Source organism: Oncorhynchus keta, chromosome 33, assembly GCF_023373465.1.
Source record: "Oncorhynchus keta strain PuntledgeMale-10-30-2019 chromosome 33, Oket_V2, whole genome shotgun sequence".
Taxonomy (NCBI): domain Eukaryota; kingdom Metazoa; phylum Chordata; class Actinopteri; order Salmoniformes; family Salmonidae; genus Oncorhynchus; species Oncorhynchus keta.
The window spans coordinates 22,907,985-22,927,394 of record NC_068453.1 but is presented as its reverse complement, the minus strand read 5'-3'; the positions used below and the strand labels follow the sequence as shown (position 1 = coordinate 22,927,394).

At 44.7% G+C, this 19,410-nt stretch overlaps 2 protein-coding genes across 5 annotated transcripts; one reads left to right on the top strand and one right to left on the bottom strand.

Moving 5' to 3' along the window:
• The first annotated feature begins 1,609 nt into the window (after window positions 1–1,609).
• Window positions 1,610–4,195, top strand: LOC118366414 (dystroglycan 1-like). Its single transcript, XM_035749060.2, has 2 exons — window positions 1,610–2,624; window positions 2,735–4,195. Exons 1-2 carry the CDS (start codon window positions 1,610–1,612, stop codon window positions 3,892–3,894), a joined length of 2,175 nt encoding a protein of 724 aa, XP_035604953.1. The 3' UTR covers window positions 3,895–4,195.
• Window positions 4,196–4,397: 202 nt separating this feature from the next.
• On the bottom strand, window positions 4,398–19,149 carry LOC118366416 (integrator complex subunit 13). 4 transcript variants are annotated; one of them, XM_052492501.1, is made up of 17 exons: window positions 19,129–19,149; window positions 18,152–18,400; window positions 17,922–17,996; window positions 17,473–17,675; window positions 12,666–12,746; window positions 12,350–12,440; window positions 11,947–12,075; window positions 10,439–10,523; window positions 10,201–10,292; window positions 9,855–9,954; window positions 9,550–9,728; window positions 8,663–8,830; window positions 8,381–8,535; window positions 7,889–8,119; window positions 5,559–5,692; window positions 5,150–5,285; window positions 4,398–4,682 (listed from the first exon to the last, which is right to left on the bottom strand). In XM_052492501.1, exons 2-17 carry the CDS (start codon window positions 18,374–18,376, stop codon window positions 4,646–4,648), a joined length of 2,121 nt encoding a protein of 706 aa, XP_052348461.1. In that variant the 5' UTR covers window positions 18,377–18,400; window positions 19,129–19,149; the 3' UTR covers window positions 4,398–4,645. The 4 variants fall into 4 exon arrangements, with proteins under 4 accessions (XP_052348461.1, XP_052348460.1, XP_052348459.1 ...); XM_052492500.1 differs by lacking the exon at window positions 19,129–19,149 and adding an exon at window positions 18,806–19,122; XM_052492499.1 differs by lacking the exon at window positions 19,129–19,149 and adding an exon at window positions 18,943–19,122.
• Between the last annotated feature and the right edge of the window lie 261 nt (window positions 19,150–19,410).

Sequence of the window (19,410 nt, the reverse complement as noted above, 5' to 3'; positions counted from 1 at the left end):
CACAGCTAAGCCAATCTGCACAGAAGACTATGGTGAAGAGGACAACTATGGGGAAACTAGTGGGACCAGACTCTGTGCTTACTTCAATAAACCTGGAGCGTCCAGAGAGGACTGACCCCATTTATGCAGACTCCCACTTGAGCTCCATTGTTCCAGCTTCTCACTTGTCTTTGCTTAGTACTGTGGGAGTGCCAAAACAGTCCTCCATTATTTTGTCTATGAAAAGTATATCGGCGTCCCAAAGTATCTACTCTAGGACGTTACTTGAGACCCCTTGGCCTGCTCCAATATTATTGGAAACCCTTCGCCTCCACAGTATTTACCCTTCATTAGTATCAGAGACCCCTAGACTTGAAAGCATTCTCTCTACAGGGTTACTGGACAACATCACTAAACAATCAAAGGGCACTCCTCAATCTCCATGCCCCCTTTCAAAGGGCCATGGATCCCTGACTGCATCAAGGCTAGCTGAGGATACTGGCCCAGCTCTTCTACCCACCTCTACTTTGGAAAGCGGGCAGTCAAAGTATAGCCTAGACTTGTTTGGTAAGTCTTATTCTTACATCTGTGACTAACTTACTCTCCAACCCTCCTCATTGACTTGCCCTTTACGATCTGAGAAGATTTGGACAAGTGTGCGTATGTAGAAACTCCTATCTATCCCATCCAATCAGAAGGTCAAAAGGGCAGAGGGAGGGGAGTAAGTTGGGGAATGTACTTTTTGTTTGCTATGTCATGTTGAAGGACATTTAAAGACGGACACAAAAATAGATAATTGAAAGGACCTGTATCTCTATATATTTTTCCTAGGGAACAACACGGGCATCACAGAGACTATGAAAGAGCCTGAAACTCACTTGTCCGACACATCCACGCCTCATCTCCATCAACTCCTGACTGTCCCAGGCCAGGATCTGACAAAGAGTCACCTCTCCATCTGGCTTGGCTCTAAGCTGACGCAACCAGCGACCAAATCTCGACAGTTTATACACGAGCGGTCTCTGACCATGTCTTCACTTACAGAACAGCAGAGGCAAACATTTATGCTCTCTTCTCTTGAGAAATCAAGGACCAAGTCTGCATCACCTTTGGAGGGTTCAACACTCACACCAAACTTACCTTCATTGGCCATGTTCTTAAAGTTAGAACTGGAGAAGACCATATCGCATACCACATTGTTGCCATTCAATCTAGAGAGGTCAGTGACCACAGTTTCACAATCTGAAAATGGGAGATTAGTAAGCACGCCTCAACAGGTTGACCTAAACCATTAACATCGACATTCAGTAGAGTAAATGGTAGGCAGTTAGCCTTTGACAAAACTCCTGTAACAACATACGTTTCCTCACCTCTTTATCTGTACGAGGACCTGCCCCGAGTGCCTTTGACTCACAGTGGTCCGCTTGTGACTGTTTTAGCAGATGACCATAGACCTAAAACCCACAGTGTTCAGATAACTGCAGGACCACTGGGTGACAGGCCAGGATCGCAGACAATTGACCTCAGCCAAAAGACACAGCATACTGGTGCACAATCCATAGCCTCACCATCACAGGTACCTCTCCTATCGCCAATATCAGCTAAGCAATCCTGGCAAATAGAGAGCAACATGACTCTGGAGCCTTCCTTGACTCAAATACCATTAGCTGCTCCAGCCACAAGTGAACTGTACTCTGAAATAACCTCAGTACCAAGGGCGGAATTATACGTAGATTCAGTGTTATTCATGATGACGCGAACAACGGCTGACTTTGAATCCAACTTTGACAGTTCATATAGTATTCCACAGGCAACTGTAGAGATCCTGGGGACAACAGCTCACGGCCAGCTCTGGCCAATAGAACTGTCTGCTGTTCAAAGACTATACACAGAATCCTCCCTCCTTCTGTTGCAGAGTCTGGATCCCTCTTACCCTCAGTATACCCAGTTCATAGCCCAGGAGGATCCCTCTTACCCTCAGTATATCCAGTCCATAGCCCAGGAGAACACGCTGGGTAACTCCACTCAGACTTTTCCCACTGATTCTCTAGATTTCATGTCACAGAGTGCAGAGAAAGAACAGACTCTGCTCCCATCAAAGTTCAGTGATTTAGAGATAAGAGACCACTACTCTGATCCAGTTTACATCCAAACGGACACCTCAAGGCAGTTTTCCTTAGAGTCACACAAGGATCGTCCACAAACAGCTGCCAAAACAGATAAAAATTCCGAATACGTCTCTTTGCAGTTTCTCTCCAAGACCAATCAGCTTGTAACTGCTACATCGTTCTCATCCCTTCACTCTTCCCAATGTCTACCCAGCATCTCAGTAACCACGCAAACCTCCAGCATTCCAGCATCTGTCCTCAGTGCCACAAACAGGTCAGCTGTGTCATTAATGCACCAATCACTGCCCAGGACTCAAGGTATCACAAGCATGGGCAGAGCAATCACAGTGTGTCCAATCACAGGTTACTGCCCTTTGACCTCCCTACTGATTCTCAGCACCGGCTGGAGAGAGTATGATGCAACTTCAAGTGTCTCATCAGGTCCAGTTGAGATGCGAGAGGTGTCTTTGGGCCTTGCTCCAACTGGAGTACTTAGAGTATCTTCTGCACCCACGTCTCCTTCAGCTGCCTCCTCAGGTTAGTGTACCACTAACTTTCACATCACATTTCTCATGCATAACTTCCTCTCTGTATGAACTTTGGCATGATGTAACAGTCTTTCTAAATATGTACTGATGTTATTCCAGGGCCCTCCAATCTCCCTCCCAAAGTGTTGCAGTCCATCCCACTTCTGGAAGCCACAGTCGGCTTCCCTTTCCACTACACAATACCATCAATGACCTTTCTGGATCCAGAGGATGGGGCAGCAGAGTCCCTCTCCCTGGAGCTGACGTTCATAGATGGCCCTCCTGTGACTCTAGGGTCCTGGGTGGCCTTGGATGGACTTGAGCTGCATGGTGTCCCTCTGGAAGTGGACCTGCAGTTTGCCCCTCAGCAGCTGCTGCTGGCTGCTCGGGACAATCAGGGCCTGGCTGCCTGGCTCCCCCTCACCTTGGACCTCCACCGCAGCCATGCGGAGCCCTGCCACAGCTTTAGCCTCATAGCTCACCGGAGCCTTTACTCCCTCCTCAGCCAGCGCCACAGGGTGGAGCTTCTCCTGGACAAGCTGTCCCGCTTCTTCAATGACTCTGGCAGCCACCACCTTGCCGTGCTGTCCCTGGCACCTGGATCCACTATTGTGTCTTGGTACAACTTCACCCTATGCCAGGTGGGGGGTGATGGTGACGAGGGACGGTGCCCTGTGGGTCAGGTCTGGCGCATGTGGGAGGAAATTAGTTCAGAGGCCAGACAGATTAGCCCTGCGTTCAGCCAGGCAATGCTCCCAGAGTTCCCCATCAGCAAGGTAGGCCCTGTGAGCTTCAGACGTGACTGTTTCTCCAGCCCAACTACTGCCACAACTATAGCCTCTAGTCCCACTCTTTCCCCCAGTACTCCATATCCCACTTCTATCAACACCGTCCCAGCCTCGGATCCCACTGGTGCATCAGTGCGACAGACAGGCCCCTATCATTGGATGGCCAGTGTGTTGACAGCTCTGCTAGTGGTCTGCTGTCTCTTTCTGGCAGTCACCATTACATTTATAGTTTTCTATTTCTGTAGAAGCCATGTGAGGGTAAGGACTCTTGCGATTTGGCCCTCAGAGGGAGTTGTCCCAGGTCACACCATGGATCTGAGGGCAATAAGGCCAAGGATGCCCCCCCTGTTCCAACCAGAAGTACCCCCACCTCCCCCAAGGTTGTGGCTGAACACCTCACCAGCCAGTGGAGAGCATCTCTCTCCCACATATCTCCAGGGCAGACAGCCTTATCAAAGACCAGTGTCTTTTCACCCACCTCCACAATACTAGTTCCCACCACAATACCCACATAACAGACCATGGGAACACAAATCCCAAGAAATGTATACAAACAAATGAATCCATTCTTGGAAGTGAGGTTGTGACATGTTCATACACACACTACTCATGCCACAACGAGGGTTGTTGAGACAACGGTGTTGCACAACCGTTTTGGAAGACAACGTATTAATGGATCTTGGGAGGGCAATTATAAATGTGTCTTTTATACTGGAACGTTGTATTGCTGTGATAATCTACACACATTTGTACTTCTATGTACCAAAACGTACAACATAAAGCATGAAAATTGTTGTTTTTCATTTCATTGAGGATTCTTAAAGTAGAATTAAGATACAATATCCATCATAGCTGGATTTGACTATATTTCAGACAAAAACCTTCCAAATTGACAAAACAGTATTTTGTTATATTTGAGACTTGATGGCAACCTTTCCTCGGTCACCATACCATTAACCAAACCATGAGAAAAGTAGAACGGCACAGAAAGAAAATACTGCCTGTTGACAACTTTATTGCTTCCCACAATATGTGAGCCTATCTATACAAATGTGGGTAGAAAACAAACAAAAATCACTCTAAAAATGACAACGTCTGACTGCTATCCATTCAACTATGCCTGGTATGGACAGAGTAGGGGAGGACAGTCCATGCACCTCAGATTGACATGATCTCTGGTCCAAGCTCATATTCCTGCTGTGGTAAGGTGGAGTGGGTGCATCCTGTATAGAGACAGGTCACATCATCTGGTGGCTTTCCCATTCTCGTGGAGGTCCATTCTGTTAACAGTAGAAACAAAGTCAACTAATTATTTATCATAAGGCCGTCTACTCCATAACAGGTACTGGACAATCAGATTTCAGTCAAAAAAACAAACAACATCTCTATCAAACATTATACACTGGGTGGTATGAGCCCTGAATGCTGATTGGCTGACAGCCGTGGTACATCAGACTGTATACCACGGGTATGACAAAACATGTATTTTTACCACTCTAATTACTTTGGTAACCAGTTTATAATAGCAATAAGGCACCTCTGGGGTTTGTGCTATATGGCCAATATACCACGGCTAAAGGGCTGTATCCAGGCACTCCACGTTGCATTGTGCATAAGAACAGCCACTAGCCGTGGTATATTGGCTATATACACCACACCTCCTTTCAGCCTTATTGCTTAATTAGAACTAGGGGCTATAATACACTGATGTGGGGAATGGTTATATACACAGTACATTATCACACACCCATTCTCATCTTTAAGGTGCTGGTACAACTCTGCCTTGTTGTTCACAGAGCTGATCCTTCCGGCAAACTCCTGGTGTTTCCTGGAGTTGGCCACAGTGATTCTGTTAGTCCACATGGTGAGCAGGGACACCGGACCTACATTGTAACCACAGGGCGAAAACACACACAGAGACAGAAAGATCAGTGAAAAGGAACAATACTGGTACTGGCACGCCTAATCAACGTATTGTCTCTAAATAAAAAAGGTAATACAGTGATGATACAAAACAAATAATAGTAATAATAATAATAAAATACTACTCATTGCAATGATAACCATGAACTTGGCATTGGACAAACATGCCAGGTCACACCATGGATCTGAGGACAATAAGGTCCAGGCCAACCAGAAGGGAGGAGGGCATGCACCTTTGGCTTTTTCAGGTAGTTGAATCTCTTCCAGACGGGGCTTCTTGTTGAGAGGCTCTGGTGAGTCAGGAGAATCCTTTATGACCTCCGACTCCCCCTGCTCCTCCTTTACACGCTCTACCACCCCCTTCAGCCTGGTGAAGGAATCAAATCTCATTTTATTTGTCACATGCGCCGAACACAACAGATGTAGTAGACCTTACAGTGAAATGCTTACTTACAAGCCCTGAACCAACAATGCTTTAAGATGTTAACACTTATTTAAAAAATATCTTAAGTAGAAAATGGAAAATAAAAGTAACGAATAATTAAACAGCAGCAGTAAAATAACAAGCGAGGCTATATACAGGGCGCACCTGAACAGAGTCAATGTTCAGGGGCACTGGGTAGTCGAGGTAATATGTACATGTAGTTATAGTTAAAGTGACTATGCATATAATAAAAACATAGAGTAGCAGCAGCGTAAAAGAGGGGTCTGAGTAGCCCTTTGATTAGCTGTTCAGGAGTCTTATGGCTTGGGGGTAGAATGCAACACAGTATGACACAGTGACCAGGAGAATACCAGGGTAAAATCCTAAACTGGTATATACAGTACCAGTCAAAAGTTGGGACACCTACTCCTTCAATGTTTTTCTTTATTTTTGCTATGTTCTACATTGTAGAATAGTGAAGACATCAAAACTATGAAATAACATATATGAATCATGTAGTAACCAAAAATGTGTTAAACAAATCAAAATATGTTTTATATTTGAGATTCTTCAAAGTAGCCACCCTGCCTTGATGACAGCTTTGCACACTCTTGGCAATATCTCAACCAGCTTCACCAGGAATGCTTTTCCAACAGTCCTGAAGGAGTTCCCACATATGCTGAGCACTTGTTGGCTGCTTTTCCTTCACTCTGCTGTCTAACTCATCCCAAACAATCTCAATTGGGGTGAGGTCAGGTGATTGTGGAGGCCAGGTCATCTGATGCAGCACTCCATCACTCTCCTCCTTGGTCAAATAGCCCTTACAAAGCCTGGAAGTGTGTTGGGTAATTGTCCTGTTGAAAAACAAATGACAGTCCCACTAAGTGCAAACCAGATTGGATGGCGTATCGCTGCAGAATGCTGTGGTAGCCATGCTTGTTAAGTGTGCCTTGAATTCTAAATAAATCAGACTGTCATCAGCAACGCACCCTCAAAGCACCTCCACCATGCTTCTCAGTGGGAACCATACATGCAGAGATCATCTGTTCACCTACTCCACGTCTCACAAAGAAACGGCGGTTGGAACTGATGGATTCTATTCAAATGTAACATGTTTCAAGATAAACTGTAGTTTGTTTGTATCCTGTTTAGTGAGTATGAATGGAGTTTAGGCCATGAAACTGTGTATGCTAATTCAGAAAGGTTGTTGACCTAAATCAGATAAGAGAAAATTGCCTAGGATCAGAGAGCAGGGTTAGGCCCAGGACAATGAAGATGGACGGGTTGTGATTCTGACATCTAGCTAAACAACGAGAGGACCATGGACATTCCACAGGGGAAAGGAGGGAAACTCATTGCATTCATAAAATGTATAGCCTACAAGAGGGTGGTGACCAAAAGGAGGGAAGAAGATGAGATGTTTTGTGAACTTTCTAAATGTATGCACTCAGCTGACTGTATCCTTGGTATTAAACACTTGAAACTTCTCTTGAGCTTTTGGGCTCAATTCCTTATTGCAAAGAGGTTGCAATAGCATTTTTCTTTTTACCAGAACCAAAAATCTCAAATCTCAGATTTCCACCAGTCTAATGTCCATTGCACGTGTTTCTTGGCCCAAGCCAGTCTCTTCTTATTATTAGTGTCCTTTAGTAGTTGTTTCTTTGCAGCAATTCGACAATGAAGGCCTGATTCATGCAGCCTCCTCTGAACAGTTGATATTTAGATGTGTCTGTTATTTGAACTCTGTGAAGCAAATATTTGGGCTGCCATTATTCCTGAGGCTGGTAACTCTAATGAACGTATCCTCTGCATTCCAGGTAACTACCTCATGAAGCTGGTTGAGAGAATGCCAAGAGTGTGCAAAGCTGTCATCAAGGCAATGGGTGGCTACTTTGAAGAATCTCAAATATATTTTGGTATGTTTAACAGTTTTTTGGTTATTACAGGATTCCATATGTGTCATTTCATAGTGTTGATGTCTTCACTATTATTCTACAATGTAGAAAATAGGAAAAATAAAGAAAAACCCTTTGGGACAGAATTTTTTTCAGAATCACAAAGTTGATTGGATGCAGGTCTGTTTTTTAAAACAGTAGGTCAGGCGTGGGTCCAACAAAATGTGTGTTGTGTCACCCTGACCTCTCTGACTCCTGCCAGCTCTTGTCCTCTGAATCCTTGTTGATATTCTTCTCTGACTTGTCCTCCTTGTCCTCCCTCTTCCTCCCCCGTTTCTTCCTCTCCTCCTCCTCGGGGGGTTTGCTGCGGCAGGCGATGATGCAGTCCAGAACCCTCTGGTGTCGCTCACTGCCAGCCACGTGGGTCTTCACCAGAGTCTCCAGCTCGTTCCACATGATGCGGTACTGCTCATCCCTAAATCCCGGAGGAGACATTAACCAGTCAGGACAGGAGACCAGGCACACACACTGAACTTATATGCGGTTCCCACCCAAACACTCAGGGAGCGACACAGTTACACTTTGACTCTCTCCGGCACACATCCTAAACATACAAACACACACATAAATGCACATAAACACACATACGCTGTTCCCACCCATAAAAACTCAAGGTGTGACACTAAGTCACAACATCCGTCTCTCTCTGTCTCAAACACACACAGAGACAGACTACCTTTTAGGGCCCTTTCCCCTGGAGCCCACAGTGGAGATGGGAAGAGGGTCGTTCTTCCTCTCCATATCCACCAGGTTGTAAACGGTCTTCTGGCAGGTCAGCAAGTCCTCCTCACTCAGACTCTCCTTCACTATGAGATTAGCCAGCGGAACCACCTGGATCACACACACATACAATGAACACACAGACAAAATTATACACACGGTTGAAAAAATAAACAAACTGAGTGCTGTAAGGTGAACAACTGTGCAGTGTGTGAGGGAAGACTAAGGTCCTGCTCACCGCCTGCATGTTAAAGATGGTGGTCTGGGAAATGATCATTGGCCAATAGCGAGTGTAACGCTCCAGCTGGGCTTTGGCCCTCTCCGCCGGGGGCTTCCCATTAGCCTCAGTGTCTGGGGACTCTGGGACAGGAGTCAGACGGTTCTCCCTCATGAACTCTCCGAAGTCCTGCAGCAGACACACCAAAAAGACTGGTATAAAACTTCTGGTCCCACTTTAGAATATTTATACCTACCAGTGTTAACATGGTAGTTACATAGACAGTGTAAATATAAAACATTACAGGTACACATTGTTATATAGAACACAGTACACAGCTGCTATACAAATTTGTTGTTTGTGTGTTTTCACGTTGACATTTTATACGCATTAGATTTGTAAACAAACTCCAATTAGTTGTGACTAAACCTCCTCTGCCCCTTACAGTGATGTAGTAGTCAGTCACTAAGGGGTGGAGGAGGAAGGAGTGGGAGGGGCTTACAGTGATGTGGTCACTAAGGGGTGGAGGAGGAAGGAGTGGGAGGGGCTTACAGTGATGTGGTCACTAAGGGGTAGAGGAAGAAGGGGTGGGAGGGGCTTACAGTGATGTGGTAGTCAGTCACTATGGGGTAGAGGAGGATGGGGTGGGAGGGGCTTACAGTGATGTGGTAGTCAGTCACTATGGGGTGGAGGACGGGGTGGGAGGGGCTTACAGTAATGTGGTAGTCAGTCACTATGGGGTAGAGGAGGACGGGGTGGGAGGGGCTTACAGTAATGTGGTAGTCAGTCACTATGGGGTAGAGGAGGATGGGGTGGGAGGGGCTTACAGTGATGTGGTAGTCAGTCACTATGGGGTAGGAGGGGCTTACAGTATTGTGGTAGAGGAGGAAGAGGTGGGAGGGGCTTACAGTGATGCGGTAGTCAGTCACCCGGCCCCCGCAGCCCTCGCTAATGGAGGGAGGGTCCTCCAGGGTGGAGCGGGTGCTATTGAGCACGTGCAGGAAGATCTCCCCACCGTGGCTGCTCAGCATGTGGCTGATGACCTTTGACCCAGACTTCCTGGGCTGCTCCAGCAGCACTGAGCGACCTGCAATGCAATCAATCACCATCTGTATTTCAACTACATTTGTTTGTATTATCCATATGCAAGTAGTATTAACATTTAGGGTAGGTGGTAGAGACATGGGGCCAGGGCAAAAATATTCAGGCTCACCGTTCAGCAAGAAGTTGGTCAAACACGATGAGGGTCGGCTGTTGACGTCCGTAGGCGAGATCCGATAGGCTCCAGTGCAGTAGTGCAGTTCTGAGCCACCAGTTCACACACAGACACACACGCAAGAAAGATGGGAAATATCCAGATAAGCCAAAGGAGAATATTACATTAAATGCTCTCTGGATCTTGATGTGTCAATATCAAGGATATTTTCAGTCATTTTTCTTTTATCTTTATCATTTCAAACATCACTCAAGCCCCACCTCTACCGGGACTTTACTTTCAGTTAGCGTGACGTCAAACATACAATAAATAACTACGTTTCCCAGGGTTCATGGTGCCTACCTACACTGTTGGTGCGAGGAGTGCACCACTTAAGAGTAACCGTCTCCTTAAGTCCACTGTCTCGACTCGTACTACCAGCCATGTGCAGGTCGCCTGAACAACAGAAAAAGAGGAGAGATGAAAGGGAGAAACGGAATGTTTATTTTAGTGGTTTATGGCCAAGCCACTAAAAGCCACAATAACTTAGTGGCCAAAACAATACAGATTATTTTATTATTATTTCTTTTTTTAAACCTCACCACTTTTGAAGAACTCAAGATGGGCGTCCCTGTGATGCAGGAGTTCTACGTCGTAATTGGCTGACGTGTTGGCGTGCTGCTCCTCCTTCACACCCACAGTAAAGGGAAGAGAAAAGAAAACAGACATCAGCGAGGTATTATTTTCATTGACATTGTAGTCATTTGGCAGACGCTCTTATCCTACTTGCAGTAGTGAGTGCCTATCCACTGATGCCATCAAGACAAACAGACATGGCTGCTTTCTTGTTAACAACAAGGGTTCGAGAAGTACCATCAAATGCATAAACCACTGATCTTAGCATCGTCTCTGTCTCTGGCTCCCTCCCTTTCGTTCTTCCTATAAGGTGATTCCGGTGATGTGAAGATTGACAGCTGTGGTTGTTGCAGACTAAAGTTTAAGGGTCTGACGTGTATTTCAGTGAAAAGGGGCGTACATGTTTTCTAACCCAGATGAATAACATGGGACTACATGGGGGACAAAAACATTTGGGGTGAAAGATGGGCGTCTACCTGCCTATCATGGCTAAGGACTAAATGACTTACTATTCAAATGAGAGAAAGAAAGAGAGGAAAGAGAGAGGGAAAGGAAAGGAGGGACAGAGGGTGGTCTGATACCAATACGTACTACTCAACACAGCACAAAGAACCACAACAAGACACTACAAGGAGGGACTGCGACCAATCAACTGAGGTAGAGAAGGCACCAACAAGGAGTCAGACAGGACATGAGGTCGGGGGTGGGGGGGCAAACTACAGGGCACGTAATGCGTACATTCTCATCCACCAAACATGCTAACACTCTCAACTCTGATTGGCTGCTGGAATGTAACGTGGACAATCGGCGGTCAATCAAAAGTGAGGGCCGTTGAGCGTCCGATGGATGGACAAAACCAATCCACACAGCCTTGCGTTCTGCGGTCCCTCTTGGTGTGTGTTTAAGAGTACTGACCTGCTCGCAAACATTTAATGTGGGCTAGCAAAACAGAAAATACAGCATGAAAACAGCAGCGGTTCCAAGAGTCATTTCAACATGATGATGAACAAAGAACTGTGTGTAAAATCATAGTGCAAAATGGCTGACGGGGAATAAGAAGGAAGTTTGTGACATTTTGGGCCCGAGGATGGGGTGGGGCAAGGTTAGGGTATCAGAAGGTTGAGGCGAGTGAAGCGATAGGTGCATTGGGTGGAAGGGCCAACAGAAATGTGTAATGTGTTGGTTTGTGGATGTAGAGAAAATAAGTGGACGGGTCAGGATAGGTCATTTTGCAGACGGGACATCGCCCTTTTCAAAAACTCGTCCAGCCATCAAAAATAGCCCACCTTATACCTTAAATAACTAATCTAACATCAGTCATGACATGAAGGAGGCGGGAAAATAGTTAACTCAAGACTGCTGGGACACAGCCCTGAAGGAAGTAATGGGTGGGAGTCAGTGAAAAGGGTGAAAGGTTATAGATGGGGCTGGTGAAGGACTGAACCTTGGGAGAGCTAGAGGACAGAAGACGTACCTTCATTGGGATGTTGGTGATGGTGGTGGAGGCAAGGTCAAAGTGCTGCTGCACTAGAATGTTGAGTTTGGTGGCCAGGTGCCTCCCTGCCCGCACACTGTGAACCTCGCTGGTCAGCAGAGAGGAGACCTGTCGGTACAGAGGAGGACTATGTAGGAATTTAACACTAACAAAGTAGCATGCCATTTTTTATTGTATGGCATCTCTATAGAACTTGGTAACTACAGCATGTGGAAATGAGCACACGTTAACAGGATACTAACAGTATACTTTATCTCCATCAGATTAAGTATGCGTTGATATGACAAAGTGTTTTTGGAGCGATGTTATACATATCTAGATTAACCTTTAGACTAGGTGAAAACAGTCAATTTAATGCAACCCTGAGCAGGTTTAAACCTACCTCTTTCTTTGGCCGGTCTGAGACCAGGGTGTCCTCTCCTTGAGGGAAGATGTGGACGAGCACCAGCTCACACTGCTGGATAGGCATCAGTCTGAAACACAGAGACACATTGGAATGCATCGGGAGGATTCAAGACACTTCCTTAGGATCCTCTCAAATCCCTTCTAAGATGCCCAATGAATTTAACCCAGTCTAACAAATCTCCTCCTCTAAATCCATTTGAATTCTCCCATCAAAAATCTGACTTCTAGAGTTAATCTTTTATCCACACTAAAGAGTGTAAAAACAGTGTTATTCTCTTCTCAATCTCTCATACCTGTCTGAGCCTGCTGCCATCTTGTTTTGCTCTAGAATGGTCTCTTGCACACAGTCCTCCAGCATTCGCACATGGGTGTCACTGTGTAACAGACAGAAACACACAATACCCCATTAGGACTTCCATGGATGCCTTCAAAAATGGGCATTACTTCAGTATCTACAGGTTCTCAATTAATAGCCAGGTTTAACAGAATCAATAAATCATCTCTTTTGGTACGGTCCTTCGGTGGCTCGCTTTTGGAGACAGGTCCTAGAGTGGTTAAGTCATAATGTCTGTGTTCAGAGGGACCTACAAACAGTACTGTTAGGAAATCTGAAAAACCAGCATCAATCAATGGTAAATATTAGTATTTATTTTAAGGGAAATCTTGGTACAAACAGAGAGGTTCAAGACCTTTGTAAGTCTTCACAGTAAAATAGAAGAATGTATTGCAAAAGGAAATATTAAAACTGTAGTGTACTGGGAAAGATGGGTTAGTCTGTGGACATCTCAGGGTTGGAATTAAGATTGTAGTGGTCAATTCGTCAGGGCATTGACTCCACAAGCTCTCGAACCCGTTCCACAGGGATGGTGGCCCATGTTGGCTCCAATGCTTCCCACAGTTGTGACAAGTTGGCTGGATGTCATTTGGGTGGTGGACCATTCTTGATATACACGGGAAACTGTTGTGCGTGGAAAACCCAGAAGCGTTGCAGTTCTTGACACTCAAACCGGTGCACCTGGCACCAATTACCATATCCCGTTCAAAGGCACAACTATTTTGTCTTTCCCATTTACCCTCTGAACGACAAATACACAATCCATGTCTCAAGACTTATCAATCCTTCCTTCTTTCATCTATACCAGGGCTCCACCTATGTGAGAATGCTGTTCATTGACTACAGATCAGCGTTCAACACCACAGTGCCCTCAAAGCTCATCACCAAGCTAAGGAACCTGGGACTAAACACCTCCCTCTGCAACTGGATCCTGGACTTCCTGACAGGCCGTCCCCAGGTGGTGAGGGTAGGTAGCAACACATCTGCCACGCTGATCCTCAACACTCCCCAGGGGTGCGTGCTCAGTCCCCTCCTGTACCCCCTGTTCACCCACGACTGCATGGCCAGGCACGTCTCCAACACCATCATTAAGTTTGCTGACGACACAACAGTGGCAGGCCTGATCACAGACAACGACGATACAGCCTATAGGGAGGAGGTCAGAGACCTGGCCGGGTGGTGCCAGAATAACAACCTATCCCTCAACGTAACCAAACGAAAGAGATGATTGTGGACTACAGAAAAAGGAGCACCGAGCACTTCCCCATTCTCACCGATGGGGCTGTAGTGGAGCAGGTTGAGAGCTTCAAATTCCTTGGTGTCCACATTAACAACAAACTAGATTGGTCCAAACACACCAAGACAGTTGTGAAGAGGGCACGACAAAGCCTATTCCCCCTCAGAAAACTAAAATGATTTGGCATGGGTCCTGAGATCCTCAAAAGGTTCTACAGCTGCAACATCGAGAGCATCACTGCCTGGTACGGCAATTGCTCGCCCTCCGACCGCAAGGGTAGTGCGTATGGCCCATTATATCAATGGGGCAAAGTTGCCTGCCATCCAGGACCTCTACACCAGGCAGTGTCGGAGGAAGGCCCTAAAAATTGTCAAAGACACCAGCCACCCCAGTCATAGACTGTTCTCTCTACTACCGCATGGCAAGCTGTACTGGAGTGCCAAGTCTAGGACAAAAAGGCTTCTCAACAGTTTTTACCCCCAAGCCATAAGACTCCTGAACAAGTAACCAAATGGTTACCCGGACTATTTGCATTGTGTGTGTGTCCCCCCCAACGCCTCTTTTACGCTGCTGCTACTCTCGGTTTATCTTATATGCACAGACACTTTAACTATACATTCATGTACATACTACCTAAATTGGCCCGACCAACCAGTGCTCCCGCACATTGGCTAAACAGGTTATCTGCATTGTGTCCCACCACCCGCCAACCCCTCTTTTTACGCTTTTGCTACTCTGTTCATCATATATGCAGTCACTTTAACGATACCTGCATGTACATACTACCTCAATAAGCCTGACTAACAGGTGTCTGTATATAGCCTTGCTACTCTTTTTTTCAAAATGTCTTTTTACTGTTGTTTAATTTATTTACTTACTAACACACACAACTTTTTTTTCTCACATCATTGATTAGAGCCTGTAAGTAAGCATTTCACTGTAAGGTCTACCTACACCTGTTGTATTCGGCGCAAGTGACAAATAAACTTTGATTTGAAGTGGATTTAACAAGTGAAATCAATAAGGGATTATAGCTTTCACCTCAATTCACTTGATCAGTTTATGTCAGGGTTCCCCAACTGGCGGCCCGTGGGACAAATTTAATTTGACCCCAAAAATTATATGAACAAGTTTTTAAAAAAAGTGTAAAAAATATTTTTGGACATAAAATATTGTAAAAAGACCAGGAAATCATCTCCAAGTCATTTTAATTTCGGAAATCTGTTCCAAAGTATTCCCACGCATAATAGAAATATGTAATTATATACAAAAATCAGTAAGGTTTGAAGTGATTATGTTTCAGACTTCTGTTTGAGTTTCTTGCGGTCAATGTGCAGTCTATACATTATTTGTAATTATGTTCCAGCCCCCAGAACATTCAAAAAAAATATTGGCCTGCAGCTAAATCCAGTTGATGATCCCTGGTCTATGTAAAGTACACTCAGTGTATATATAGAATTGTAATGTTTTCCCCAGGTCCTCCAACTAGGGAAGAGGGGGGTAGGGGAATAATAAAAAAAAAATATATATATATATATATATATATACAGTACCAGTCTAAAGTTTGGACACACCTACTCATTCAAGGGTTTTTATTTATTTGTACTATTTTCAACAATGTATGAAATAACACAAATGGAATCACGTAGTAAGCAAAAAAAGTGTTAAATCAAAATATATTTTATATTTGAGATTCTTCAAAGTAGCCACCCTTTGCCCTGATGACAGCTTTGCACACTCTTGGCATTCTCTCAACCAACTTCAAGAGCTAGTCACCTGGAATGCATTTCAATCAACAGGTGTGCCTCAAAAGTTAATTTGTGGAATGTCTTTCCTTCTTAATGTGTTTGTTAGCCCTATTTATGTTAGTCCCCATTATGGCAAGAACAGCTCAAATAAACAAAGAGAAATGACAGTGCACCATTACTTTAAGACATAAGCCAGCAGCATACCACCCTGCATTCTACTGCTGGCTTGCTTCTAAAGCTAAGCAGAGTTGGTCCTGGTTGGTCCCTGGATGAGAGACCAGATGTTGCTGGAAGAAGTGCTGGAGTGCCAGTAGGAGGCCCCCTTTCCTCTGGTCTAAAAAAATATCCCAATGCCCCAGGGCAGTAACTGGGGACATTGCCCTGTGTAGGGCGCCATCTTTCGGATGGGACGTTAAATAAGTGTCCTGACTCTCTGTGGTCACTAAAGATCCCATGGCACTTATTGTAAGAGTAGGGGTGTTAACCCCAGCGTCCTGGCTAAAATTCCAATCTGGCCTTCATACCATCACAGTCACCTAATCATTCCCAGTTTACAATTGGCTCTTTCATCCCTCTCCCCTGTAACTATTCCCTAGGTTGTTGCTGTAAATGAGAATGTGTTCTCAGTCAACTTACCTGATTAAATAAAAAAAGAAAATAACTTTCTTCAAGTGCAGTCACAAAAACCATCAAGGACTATCATGGAACTGGCTCTCATGAGGACCACCACAGGAAAGGAAGACCCAGAGTTACCTCTGCTACGGAGGATAAATTCATTAGTTACCAGCCTCAGAAATTGCAGCCCAAATAAATGGGTTCAAGAGTTCAAGACACATCTCAACATCAACTGTTCAGAGGAGACTGTGTGAATCAGGTCTTCATGGTCGAATTGCTGCAAAGAAACCACTACTAAAGTACACCAATAAGAAGCAGAGACATGCTTGGGCCAAGAAACACGAGCAATGGACATTAGACCAGTGGAAACGTGTCTTTGTGAGACATGGTGTGAGTGAACAGATGATCTCTGCATGTGTATTTCTCACTGTAAAACATGGAAGATGAGGTATTATGGTGCTTTGCTGGTGGCAGTCTGATTTATTTAGAATTCAACGCCCACTTAACCAGCATGGCTACTGCAGCAATACGCCATCCCATCTGGTTTACGCTTAGTGGGACTATCATTTGTTTTTCAACAGGACAATGACTCAACACACCTCCAGGCTGTGTAAGGGCTATTTGACCAAGAAGGAGAGTGATTGAGTGTTGCATCAGATGACCTGGCCTCCACAATCACCCGACCTCAACACAATTGAGATGGTTTGGGATGAGTTGGACCGCAGAGTAAAGGAAAAGCAGCTCAGCATATGTGGGAGCGCCAAGACTGTTGGAAAAGCATTCCAGGTAATTGATGGTTGAGAGAATGCCAAGAGTGTACAAAGCTGTCATTAAGGCAAAGGTTGGCTACTTTGAAAAATCTCAAAATATATTTACATTTTTTAAACACTTTTTTGGTTACTACATGATTCCATATGTGGTATTTTATAGTTTTGATGTCTTCACTATTATTCTACAATGTAGAAAATAGTAAAAAATAAAGAAAAACCTGTGAATGAGTAGGTGTGTCCAAACTTGACTGGTACTGTATAAAGGGGGATTAGAAATGATTAAATTAATGTTATTTGATAGTTTCAAATCTTTCTGTTAATTTCATAGCTGATCTATCACTTACAAAAATGGTATTATAAGAAATAAACAGGTTTACTAACTATGTTCATGTTTACCTCTTGGCGTTTGTGAGGCAGATAATGCGCCCCCTGTTGGCCACCCTGTCAGCAGTGTCCATGAGGGTGGTGCGTGCCTCGTGCTGGTACTCAGTGATCTTACACAGTGACTCCACCGCTGCCACCAGGCCGTGCAGGACACTGCAACACTCAGGGTCCTCCTGCGGGTTAGGTGGACCCACAGCTGCCAGAGCAGACATGAGCTATCACATGTATACAAAGGGAAGAAGGTTAAGTCAACCATACATTACAACAAAACCTCAATCTCGACAGGATTGGTTAAACTCAAAATGAGACAATAAGATTGGTAGTAGTGTCGTGAGTGGTGCAAACCAAAAAGGTGTAGACTTTCAACAATGGATTGTACATCGCTAATTCTATGATTCTAAGCAAAATTGTTTCCCTGTTGATAAATAAGCATCCATCTCGCGAAGATGGAAATAAAGTACCTCATGAGTGCTTTGGTCCTCTTGCCTCCAGCTGTTCAGAATATGGAACTCTGAATCACTCACAATGTAGTTGATCTGAAACATAACCACTGAAGCGATATAATGTGCTGTGCCCAACTCAGAATATGAATGAACACAGACGAGTTGGCAACCGCACAGATAGACTATACTCTGTTCTGACCTTGGCTAAAACAGACTAGACCGCCAGGCTATGGGATGGAGGGACTCACCAGTTTCCTGAGGGGGTAAACGTCATAGAGGATGCGGCAGTACTCCATGGAGCACTCCACAGCACAGGTCCACAGGGACTTGGACACTGGGGCCAGCGGGATCATGCCCTGACCACGGCTTTTTGTCAGCACGTCACACTCCACCTGCTGCCGACAGGACTCTGCCATGTAAGGGCAGTGGTCGACCACGAAGGCCGTCTTGTGGGAGACTGAGAACATCTTCATCTCTGGTTCAGCCCTGTGTGAGTTCTGCAGAGGTGATCGGAGGAAAAATGTAGTCTGGTGTTAAGATACCATCTCTTCTTAATTTAGATGAAAAGAGCAAGGCACCAGTAACATTAGCTAGCTACAGCCTACGTAGACACCAATTTACATTACTAATATATACTGTAGCTAACTAGGCTAGAGAAACATTCCCTATGACAATGTTATATAGCTATAGATTTAGCTAGCTAACGTTAATTGGCTAAAATAAGTTACTATGGCCCCTGCAATGTCGTAAGGATAACGGTCGTTAGCTAGTTTGCTTACTTAACTTGTCTAGCTAGATTTACTTAGTAGCGTTAGCTAGCCAGAGTTTCTAGACCAATTAAAACACTTCATTACTACGTTAGCTAGCTAGCTAAGTAGTGGGCGAGCAGTCTGCAGAAGTACCTGGGACCAAATGAGACTGAGGCGCGTCGATTTGATGCCGTTAACCCAAGCTAATGTTAGTTTAGTTTGCTAGCCAGATTAGCGATCAAACATAGTTAGCTAACAAATTAGTCTAAAATAAAGTCAGATTTTCACACCATATAGCACCCGTACTGTATGGTTCCTTTCCACCAACGAAAATACGGATTGTAGTTGTACAACTAAGTTAATAGCTATCTATCTAGGTAATAAAACTACATAATGCTGGAGCAAAATAATCCAAAGCGGACGTAGATGTTATTGACGGAACTATGTCCGTCGGGTATGGATGGTCCGTGTCTTACTTCAACATCTTTTCATGGTTCCTGTCTTCTTTGCTTATAGATATTGAGCAGGGTTCCTTCCCCAAGTAGAGGTCGCGGACCAAATGTAGTTTTATTTGACCCCCCAAGATTTCGGAATTTTCATTGTTGGACATAAAATACTGTAAAACACCAGGAAATCAGCTCCAATTTATTTAAATTTTGGAAATATGTCCCCAAGTATTCACACTCATATTTTGTATTTATTTAACAAGGAAAGTCAGTTTAGAACTAATTATTATTTACAATGACGGTCTACCGGGG

What these genes read in the sequence shown, in the direction of transcription:
- LOC118366414 (XM_035749060.2), top strand. Translation starts at nt 1,610, where the DNA reads ATGACTCTGGAGCCTTCCTTGACTCAAATACCATTAGCTGCTCCAGCC. An exon ending in TCCTTCAGCTGCCTCCTCAG is followed by an intron (nt 2,625 to 2,734) that starts GTTAGTGTACCA and finishes ATGTTATTCCAG; the next exon opens with GGCCCTCCAATCTCCCTCCC.
- LOC118366416 (XM_052492499.1), bottom strand. An exon ending in TTTACCCCCTCAGGAAACTG is followed by an intron (nt 17,997 to 18,151) that starts GTGAGTCCCTCC and finishes GTTATGTTTCAG; the next exon opens with ATCAACTACATTGTGAGTGA. An exon ending in TCTTGAGTTCTTCAAAAGTG is followed by an intron (nt 10,293 to 10,438) that starts GTGAGGTTTAAA and finishes TCTGTTGTTCAG; the next exon opens with GCGACCTGCACATGGCTGGT.